The sequence below is a fragment of the Mastomys coucha genome, unplaced genomic scaffold (genome assembly GCF_008632895.1).
Source record: "Mastomys coucha isolate ucsf_1 unplaced genomic scaffold, UCSF_Mcou_1 pScaffold22, whole genome shotgun sequence".
In the NCBI taxonomy this organism is placed as follows: Eukaryota; Metazoa; Chordata; class Mammalia; order Rodentia; family Muridae; genus Mastomys; species Mastomys coucha.
The window spans coordinates 215,861,062-215,872,133 of record NW_022196905.1 but is presented as its reverse complement, the minus strand read 5'-3'; the positions used below and the strand labels follow the sequence as shown (position 1 = coordinate 215,872,133).

General features: G+C 43.8%; 1 protein-coding gene across 6 annotated transcripts in view; it reads left to right on the top strand.

The window, feature by feature from the left end:
- Positions 1-11,072, top strand: part of Arhgap10 (Rho GTPase activating protein 10) — a 258,556-nt gene that overhangs the window by 143,740 nt on the left and 103,744 nt on the right. For 2 of the 6 annotated variants that reach the window (XR_004110057.1, XM_031340370.1), the window contains one exon: positions 3,626-3,660. The exons of 2 other annotated variants lie outside the window; for them this stretch is intronic. Coding sequence is in view for 2 of the 4 variants with exons in the window: in XM_031340370.1 (XP_031196230.1) it covers positions 3,626-3,631 (6 nt within the window). In the remaining 2 variants the exon portion in view is untranslated. Of the gene's footprint in view, positions 1-3,625; positions 3,701-11,072 lie in introns of all 6 variants that reach the window. 2 more of the 6 variants (XR_004110058.1, XM_031340367.1) reach the window with 1 other exon arrangement.

The window sequence follows — 11,072 nt, the reverse complement described above, 5'->3', positions numbered from 1 at the left end:
TAGGGTAAATGGGGGTAGTAGATAGGTGGGGTGGGGCCCTGTTGTGGATGTGTAGGGTAAATGGGGGTGGGAGAACCTTATACAGAAGCTTCTGCACCAGTAAAAAGGGTAAGAGTGCTGGCGGGATGGAGTCTGGCTGTGTTTCTTTATGAGGACATTTTTAGTTAGCATGTGCCCCAAATGCTTTGCACAGGGAGAGTAATCTAGTATCCTCTGACCTGTTGAGTGTAGACAAATATGGAAGAGCTCAAGGCTGATTTCAAAACTCTAACTTTGGGTGATTGGCATAATCTTTTGGAAAAGAAGTTGGCCAAGTTGTGCTAACTCACCCATAGTTTGGCGTATTGGTTACATCTTCCAGCGTCTGTGACTGGTATGTTGCTGTGAGCAGGTATGTGTTCCTGAATGAAAGGCATACTGGTTGGTGTGCAGCCTTTAAGAGCAGAGTAAGAAGAAACAGAAAATTCTGTAAGACTTGATGTCTAACATGCCATTTCCAACCTGCCTTGTACAGGTTTTATTTAAATTTATTTGAAAAGAGGAAACACTGTGTTGAGCTTAATTCTTCTTTGCACTTTTATTATATGATGATAATTAACTCGAGCTCTCGAAGCTTGATGAATTTGAACCTGATCAGTTACCTGAGTAATTACAAGTTCAGAGTGACTATCATTGCTGAAGCGACATTCTTACTTCATCTCTGCATTTCTGTCACTTTTCGTAAGTGCTCGAGTTTGTTTGACTGTAGACTGTGACTTGCTCTTTTGACTTCTGTCACTGAGGTCAAGCTGCTTAAATTGAGCAGTGATTTTGGGGTGTTTAAAACCCCTAGGACGTGCCCTTCGTGTCCTTTACTTTTGTAGGTTGGATGTTCTGATCTTGCTTCTTGGAAGTTTCCTTTGCTTGTTTCTCCTTCTTGCTAGGGGTGTGCCGTCCTATTGTAGCTATTGTAGGGTTGTAACCATTGCTCCTTACAGCAGGGATTTTCTGCTGCTGGGGTGGGTCCTCACTGTTTTGGGCACGTGTGTCTAGACTGTGGGCTAGTTCTACTCTCCTGGCTCTAATGAGACATTGAGAGAGAAAGGGTTTCAGTCGCTGGGCTCAGGCTGTGATAGCATAGGGTCATACGGTGCACCATTTATACATAGAAGTGGTTTCCTCCACACCCTGGGAGCTAAAACTTTAGTAAGTAGTTGGGACGGTTTGTTCTTTGCGTTTCCCCCTTGCCTGTGGGTGGTGGTTGTCTTCTTACGTCTTCATGTGGTCTGCTTGGCCTCTGTCTGTTCCCAAAAACCTTTCTTCTAAGGGTTTAAGCCTTATATTTGAAGTTAATGCATCTTTTAAGTATCTTCTGTCTAAACACAGGGATCCTGGAGAGATAGCTTCATGGTTGGGAGCACTGACTGCTCTTCTAGAGGATCTGGGTTTGATTCCTAGAACTCACATGGAGGCTCTGCTATAACCAGTCACAGAGGATGTGGTTGCCTCTTTGGGTATTGCATGCACAAGGTGTATGCATATGTGTGTAGGTAAAATACCCATATACATAAAAAAATAAAAATAAAGGTAAAAAGTTAAACACAGGTAGGAACTAGAAATTTAAAGTAGAAGAAGAAGAACATATAAATGGTTCTGTTTCCCGATTTGGTCTGTAGCTATAGGACCTCCTCAGCCCCCAGCACCACACACACACACTATTGGAGAAGCTAAGAAAATGAATAAGGAAGGGCTGGGGATTTAGTTCAGTGTGGAGCGCTTGCCTAGCATGCTTGAAGGCTTAGGTTTATCTCAGTATTGCCAGGAAGAAGAAAAAAGGAAAGTATAGTGTGGGAGTGATGGCTCAGTGTGAATAACGTGCTCACTTCCCAGGCCGGAGGACCCGAGTTCAGATGCTGTGAGTCCTTACCCACACAGAAGCCAAGCATGGCAGCATGCACTTGGACTATAGTGCTATGTGGTACAGACAATTCGATTCCTGTTCCTGCCCAGCTACTCTGTCCATAACAGTGAGCTGCAGGATCAGAGAGAGACCCTGCCTCAGAAAATATGAGATAGAGAAGCTGTTGAGGCTAAGACATCTTGATGTCGGCCTTTGGCTCCCACGGGCTTCCACATGCTTCCACATGCTTCCACGGGCTTCCATGGGCTTCCACGGGCTTCCACGGGCTTCCACGGGCTTCCGTGTGCTTCCATGGGCTTCCACGTGCTTCCATGTGCTTCCACAGGCTTCCATGGGCTTCCACAGGTTCCATGTGCTTCCACGTGCTTCCATGTGCTTCCACGGGCTTCCATGGGCTTCCACGGACTTCCACACGCAAAAAACGCATTAAGAAGACTGCATACTACAAGAGAAAGAGAACACTGATTCTGACTGAATGGTGAACGTTTGTGTGTATAGTGTGCTAGGAGTTACTAAGATGTGTTCACACCATCTTCTTCCCATCCCGGCACAGCATAGGGAACAACCCCCTTGTTCTTAGACCACCCAGATGCCAGTGTCCTGATGTGCTCATGTCTAAGTAGATCTAAACCCAGACCTTTAGACCCTGCTTTAGTCTTGTTGCCACCACATGCTGGGAGGTTAAGAGCATAGTCCCTCTGGGCAGAGCCCGTGACCTTTGGTGGTTGGGTTTTTGCGTTCTGAAAAGCTGGGGATTAGGGACATTTCTTTGGCAGTCAGTGTGTTCTTGTTAGCTTTAACATTTGTAGTGAAGGAAGCAAGCACACAGAAAGCTGTAACTCTCAGAGAGTAAAGAGACAAAGACATAGTTTGGGATGTCTTATTTGTTAGGAAGCATTTCAGACACAAAAAGTAATATTGCTACAGTGCGCTCCCAGCTCTCAGCTCTTAAGTCTTGGTTCAACAGTTGGGTGAGTTTTGGAATGCTTTATCTACCTCCTCTTTCTCCTCAGAGCAAATCTCTCAAGGAGCATTTAAGATGGACCACTGTAAAACATGGACATTTTCTCACCTAACCCAATTCCCCACTGTAGCTTCCTGATCGATGCCGAGTGCCACTTAACTACTGGTTGGTACAGATGAGAGTCCACATGAAGACATTTATTGTATACATACTCGACACATGAAGCTATGCTGGAGAGTATAGCCTTTGTCTTTTGTGCTCAAGGTTTTCAGGTTTCAACAGAGAGTGAACACATTAAGTTGAATCATTTACTTATTTCGATGAAGGATATAGCAAATCTGTTTTTTAAGAACACAGATTCAGTGCCCGGCCTTCAAAAATCATCTAAACACTTTCTTCTATGTGTTTATCATCATATTAATAAAAGGGCTGGAACTTCCCAAGAAAAATGCAAACAAGTAAATAAGCAAAATCATGGAAGTACACCTGTAGACACTGCCTCAGGCTGTATTTCAGCATGCTCTCAGGACTGTGGGCATCCTTATCCACGTGGAATTCTGCTGCATGCGGCCGTCTTCAGGTCACAGCTTACATACAAAGCTGATAGACCACTTTGATGAACACTTGGTTCTGTCAAATATTTTTATAGTCTACAGGAATGCTGCTGTTGCAAGTTATCAGAGATTTTGGAATGCCACTGTTTGATAGCTTTTAAAATGCAGTGGTCTTGTAACCTGCTAACATTTTGTCTCTCTCAATAGGTATAAATGACCAAGGACTGTACCGAGTTGTGGGGGTGAGTTCAAAGGTCCAGAGACTTCTGAGTATGTTGATGGGTATGCCTCTTTAATCATTTTTCCGTGCATTAATTGTTTATGCTCATTGACTTTACAACTTACTGTTTCAGAGTTATATATGGTATACTTAGGAATACATCTTCTTTCGTGCCACTTACTTGGGTGGGCTGTATCCTCAGCGGAGGCCGAGATTATCCACATCCCTGGTACTTAGTAAGCAACAAAGCAGAAGAATGCAGGTCATAGGTGCATGCCTTTCACAGTAAAGTTGGAGTCAGGCCTCTATGCTCTGCATGGTTTCCAGGTTGCCTGTCCAGAATCCTGACAGTACATTTGGTTAGACAAGATCACTGGGACTCGCTCATTTTTATAGTTTCCCAAACTGTCATCTGTCAGGGAAGGGCCTGTGTCTCGGGGATTCGTTGTTTGCAGTTCTCACCAGGCTCTTCTCCAGAACCATGCTCCATCTGTGCTGATAACACAGTGTTCCTTGGCATCGCAGACTGGAGGAAGCCAGGAGTGAATTAATTTCATTGCCCCAGACATTCTGTGAATGACACAGCGCTTTTGCCTTACCTGCCGCTGTCAGTTCTGTGCAACCTGTAAGACGCTTCAAGTCTCCCTGGTCCACAGCAGGCTCCCCTTGAGGGATGGTCATAGCTCATCAGCCTGGAGGGTCTGGCTATCAAACTAATCTGTCATTTTGGCCTTGCTATGTAAGAATTTATTTGGTAGCTCACTCTAATTAGTCAACACCAAGGATGCCCCCAGGTGTGCTGGGAATTCATTTGAATCTGTTTGTAGGAGAAGCTCACTTTTGAAAGTGTAAACTAAGATGAACAAAACTAAGTGACAGGTTTTGGGTAGCGCTGCTTCTTGGGCGTTGCGTGAACCAAGAGTTTCATAAGCAAGCACGTTTCAAGCCACGGACCATAGGAAAAGTTGCCCATTGTCAGTTGCATGTTTTGCTAAAATATATTCACTTTCATGGGCTGTTTCCATTTTCTTCCTCTCGTTTAACTTGGGTGTGCAGTTCTGGCAGACATATTTTCCTTTTTACCATTAGTGGGCTCCAGATTAAATAGCCAGGTTGCCAATGGTCTGGGAGCAGCTGGAAGAATTTAATGGGAGTGTAGCATCTGCTTTTACTTAATTTTAAAATTAGAAACACTAACTTGGTGTTACAGTGCTTAAGACTGGAAGATGATGTTATTATCAGAATACATTTAAGCAAATAGGCACATTTTGGAGTCAATCTGCCAAAGGGACCCTAGCTTTATCTGATCGCCACTTTGAGCACATTCAAGGAAGCTGAACACAGGTATTTCTGTGCTTACCATGAAAGGTGAAATTGTCTTGAAATTTGTTCTTAATCTCACAAAATTTTACATGCACAGTGCCATTTAACTCCGATGGGAGTTCTTCTGCTCTTGGGAAATCCCAAGACAGTCTTCAACTCACAGAGTATTTTGAAATTGCAAAGCCCTCAAAAGTTCATATATGGAGGGGTCTGGGAGATGGCTCAGTAGTGATTGCAGTTCAAGCATAGAGACCTGAGTTTAGTTCCTAAGACCTACATAGAAGAAGTAACTACTTGTAACTCCAGTGCTGGGTTGTGGGAAAGACAGGAAGGCCCGGGGCTTGCTGGTCAGTAGGTCTACCCCAACAGTGAGCTTGAGGTTCCATTAGAGACCCTGTCTTTTTTCTTTAAAAAAAAAAAAAAGCCACAGAGAGAAATGCTTAATATCAACCTCTGACCCCTGTATGTGCATGCATGTATAAGTTCATCTGCATGCACATGTCTGAGCACACACATACAAATAAGCATATGCATAAACATAGGCACCAAGAAAACTGTCTTTTTTCCTGTATCAGAGAAGTCCAGACACAGGAGTGTTAGGATGTCATTCAGTTGTTGGCTGGGAAAATGGTGTGTATTCAGTAACATTGAGCAAACATGAGAAGTTAGAGAATTGGTGCAAAGATATTAATTTGTTATTTCCCTATTAAATTATTCATTTAAGAGGGCCCTACAGTGTGGGTTTGTTAATTTGTGGGTAACTGGTAATAGGAGTCAGATTGCCCAAAGTGTAGCCGCAATGCCATGCTGTGTTAGTTTGTTAATAATAGAAACCTTAGCTTTTGACGAAATAGATGTCCTCACTGTTTGCTGATCAAGTTAGGGGTTTCTCAAGGTGTTCCTTTCATTCTGATAAGGTTTTCAGCACTCGCTGATTCAATATCACTTTAAAGAGCACTTGAGAGTTCCAGTAACCATGTGTGCGCATCTGCAGATGTTGTCACTGGCTTTTCTGTTTGCATTGTGTTAAGGTTCTATCCTAGAAGAGGCAGGGCCTGAGCCTGCCAAAGGCTTAATTTCTCTTTAAAGCCAACCAGTGTCTTCTGGGGACTCTAGAAAGTAATATGTTCATTTCAAATTTGTAAATTTTTCAGAGCACATTTTATTGATAATGGAATTTTCTTCATGAAAAATGAAAACTAATTGAATTTTTAAGCATCTTTGAAAAGCCATTTTATGTTTTTGAGGAGAGGGCTGTATTTACTTGAGACCTGTTTCGATATTACAGAAAAATGATTACCATTTTCACATCAACTTTCATCATTTCTTTTTCAAATGTCTTAAGTGTTCTCTTGACACTCAGATGTAAAAGTCTGTAGTGATTCCCAAGGCTTGAATTCTGTTTCATCTCTTGCGTGTTCTTCTCACTGCCTCTGTTCCTGTGGCGTTTTCCCCTTTCCTGTTTAAGATTAAAATAGATAAGAATGTTTCTCCCCATTCTCGCTCCCGTGTCTCCCTTTGCTATAGGACCTCGTCAGCCCCTCTTCCTCCCCCATCCTTTCCTTGTGCTCTCCAACCTTCCTCTTCTGCCCACAGGAGATGTCAGGAGACATTTTCTCCTCCTCCAGGCCTTGTCCAGGAGAAGCCTGGGGGACTAGCAGGTGGCGTCTTGTATTTCCAGCTCCCCCAAGCCTTACTTGCACCCTCTGAGTGACTGCTCTCCTCCTCCTGGGAGAAGCCACCTTCCTTCCTTGCCCCCTGGCTGTCTGTAGGTCAGGGCACATACAGTCAGGGAGAAGGCATTCTTCCTCTCTCTCTTTTTAAAATATTATAAACACAGAGCTGACAAGGAAGGCAAAGAGAAACAGCAGGTGGAACATCTTGGGGAATCAGTGGCAGTTCTTAGTGGCATGAGAGTGTAAAAATAAGTTACCACAGTGAGGGGCGGATAGGAACGGGTATGAGGTAGAAGTGCCCTGTAGTCTTTCTTCTTCCCACATAGGAACGAAACGTGACCAGAGCAGGGGAAACCTGGAGAAAATGTGTTCTTAGCATGTCTGGTCTGCTGGTCTTTGCTATTTATAAGCCTGGTTTACAAAAGACTGTGTGCTTTTTATTGCCTTTTAGACACAGGACTGCAGAAAACAAAAGTAACAGAATTTTAATTTAAAATATTTTCTTGTTTACTTTGTTGGACAGTTCTTTTACATAGAGCAGAGGGAAGTGAGCAGTGCAGCTGGAAGCAATTTGAGGTGATAAAGCATATTTATACCACACATGCATGTTCTGCTTCAACTCTTCAAAGGAAAAAAAAAAGGTCCAAGTCCGTGGTGGCTAGGGCACTGAGTCCCAGTTAGTCAGGCTTCTCAGTGAGCATGGGGTACACACCTCAACTTCAAAGCAGTGACCAGCGCTCAGGCAAGAAGGAAACAGTACTAAGATGCCAGTTCCTTGGTTCTGTGCTGTTAGCTTAGATCTTTAACTAATGCGGTATGCAGTTCTTTGGTCAGGGTAGAAACGCAAGTCCCTGCCCTTGTGGTGGAACATATATCCTGACTGAACACTCTAAACATATTTAGGTGTGAATCCTAAGTAAACTAACAAATTGCACCTAGCTTGCTGATTGCAGAGGACTGCCAGGGATGATTGAGCTATTTGAAAACAGCAAGCATTTAATAGATGATTAATTACATAGACATAGTCATTAACTTCTGAAGTGACAGCTGCTTTTGTTCTGTGAATTTAGAAGGATGACTTATTTTTCCATAGAAAGAATATGAATCTCAAAATACAGAATGATAGTTTAGTAGAAAGTGGAAATAAAAGAGTTCCTTTAGAGGCCTCATGTATTTTAAAATGGTGATTTTGCATGTAACAAGTTTATTGAAAATGTTATCTGACTTGTATGTTAAAGTGAGATTTTAAATAATTGATTTAATGAGAGGCAGAATATTCAGTTACAGAAGTAATTGGTTGGCAAAGTGTTAGAACAGAATCATTTAGTCCTAGTTATAAATGACTGCATCTTTAATCAGGGCCCTTAATTTGATTTCTTGAATGTATCTGTGGCTTGTCAGGCTCAATAGCAAATGAGTTCTGGGTTGTAGGGACTGATCAAAATGGAACTGGTATCAGTCATCATTGTAGTTCATTGCCTGTTGCTGTCAGCTGTGGTAGTCAAATGCTGGAGTGCCAGGAAGCCTGCAGACCTTTGAGTAATTGACTTCATAGGTGTGTGTGGTGGTGTGGTGGAAAGTAGCCATCACTTCCTGTTTGATCTTCAGAAAGTTGAATCCATTATGGAGCAGTTAGTTCCTTTGCAGTCATGCCCATGCCTACAGCTCTACAAACAGTGGTCAGAGCTGGGGTGGTGGTCCCAACTGGACAGCCTTTCTTTTTAGCATTCCTTCTAAAAAGGAAGAACCGGCAGGATACCATTTTCCCTGCAGAAACAAATCTGGTATGAGGAAGGGGAAAATCTGGAAACAGCTAGTTCTTTGTTTTTAGCTGAGGCATTGCTCTGGAGAGAAGGAGAAGGAGTCTCTTTGTAAGCTGCCTGCTGTCTCCTCCTTCCTGGAGGAGTGTGAGAAGCCCGCCAGAATTGTAGAGATGGCTAGAAATGCCCTTCTTTTTTCTTGTTTGGTTTTCTTGTGTGTGTAGTTTTTTTGTTTTTTTTTTTTAATTGTTTGTTTTTTCGAGACAGGGTTTCTCTGTGCAGCCCTGGCTGTCCTGGAACTTACTCTGTAGACCAGGCTGGCCTCGAACTCAGAAATTCACCTGCCTCTGCCTCCTAATGGGATCAAAGGCGTGCGCCACCACCGCCCAGCAGAAATGCCCTTCTTTATGACCTGTTTTCTGCCTCTTCTTTTGGAAAGAGGACCACCATGAGTGTCCTTCCTTGTAATGGCCTGGCTGTGGCAGCGATCTGCTTTAACAGTTCATTTAAGTCTGCCCATGCCTTGATGTGTTAGGATGCACATGGGTTTATAGGAACGTTTACTATGCTAAGATCTCGTACAGACGAGGATCTGGAACTTAGCTGGATTTGAGACTCCCTTGCTTGGAGTGATTTATTGATCCAAGCTGGGCTGGTAAAACATTTAAAGCTCAGCTTTGGAATACCCAGGCTGCCTGCCATGCTGGTATGCGGGGCGTGCGGGGCGTGCGGGCCCAGACGGACAAGGACAGCGAATGCCCAGGGTGTCTGCCTTTATGTCAGTTCTATTTTATTTCAACCTGGACTGACACTTTAAACCCCACCCGAGCCTCTCTCCTTCATCTTTTTTTTTCTTGTTTGTTCTTACATACACCCTCCCACCCTTACCCCCCCATCCACTTAGGAATTATTACTATTACTATTATTATTATTATTATTATTATTATCCATTTAGGGATTATAATTAATTAATTAACTAATTAATTAATTAATTTTTTTGAGTCAGGGTTTCTTTGAGTGCAACTGGCTGTCTTAGAACTAGCTCTGTCGACCAGGCTGACCTTGAACTCACAGAGATCTGCTTGCTTCTTCAGGCGTGAAAGCTGTGCTGGTATTAAAGGTGTGAGCCACAGCCACCCAGCTACATACCTTTGCTTTAGAGCACTAGCTATTTTTCAGAAGGAAACACAGTATCAGAAACCCAGATTCCGGACAAAGAAAGCTAGGTTAGCTGAGAGTGAATGCCAGTGGGGCCTAATTTTCTTGGTGGGTAATTTTCGGGGTGGGGTGACTTGTAATGTTGGAGTGACGGCTTTTATAGACATCTTCTCACTTACCCGGATTGTAGATTTTGTTTTTTACTTTTTATCTTAATCGGAACTGTTTTTTCCAATATAAAAATTGTACATGTTGATACAGTAACATGGTATGTTAACACATTTACATTGCAGGATGTTAAAATTAGATTAAACCATAAGTAGCATTTTGAATCTCTGGTGTCATGTTTCTGTTTGGGTTGATTATGTGTTGACCTGCAGAGAACTACTGTAACGAATACAAGTGTTAGAATGTGAGACCAGACTACTCCCTTTCCCACTGACATGCTGCAGTTTAACATCCTTTTACCTTAGTGGTGATAGTGTTTCTCACGGAATGCTCAGGACACAGCTGTAGTAACATGCAGACAAGCCCTCACGGAATGCTCAGGACACAGTGTAGTAACGTGCAGACAAGCCCTCACGGAATGCTCATGACACAGGACAGTGTAGTAACATGCAGACAAGCCCTCACGGAATGCTCAGGACACAGCGGTAGTAACAGTGCAGACAAGCCCTCACGGAATGCTCAGGACACAGCGTAGTAACAGTGCAGACAAGCCCTCACGGAATGCTCAGGACACAGGACAGTGTAGTAACAGTGCAGACAAGCCCTCACGGAATGCTCAGGACACAGCTGTAGTAACATGCAGACAAGCCCTCACAGAATGCTCAGGACACAGTGTAGTAACGTGCAGACAAGCCCTCACGGAATGCTCAGGACACAGCTGTAGTAACATGCAGACAAGCCCTCACGGAATGCTCAGGACACAGTGTAGTAACGTGCAGACAAGCCCTCATGGAATGCTTAGGACACAGGACAGCATAGTAACATGCAGACAAGCCCTCACGGAATGCTCAGGACACAGCTGTAGTAACATGCAGACAAGCCCTCACAGAATGCTCAGGACACAGCGTAGTAACAGTGCAGACAAGCCCTCACGGAATGCTCAGGACACAGCTGTAGTAATGTGCAGACAAGCCCTCACGGAATGCTTAGGACACAGGACAGCATAGTAACAGTGCAGACAAGCCCTCACGGAATGCTCAGGACACAGCGTAGTAACAGTGCAGACAAGTCCTCACGGAATGCTCATGACACAGGACAGTGTAGTAACGTGCAGACAAGCCCTCACGGAATGCTCAGGACACAGTGTAGTAACGTGCAGACAAGCCCTCACGGAATGCTCAGGACACAGTGTAGTAACATGCAGACAAGCCCTCACGGAATGCTCAGGACACAGTGTAGTAACGTGCAGACAAGCCCTCACGGAATGCTCAGGACACAGCCGTAGTAATGATGTAGACAAGCCCTCACGGAATGCTCAGGACACAGTGTAGTAATGATGTAGACAAGCC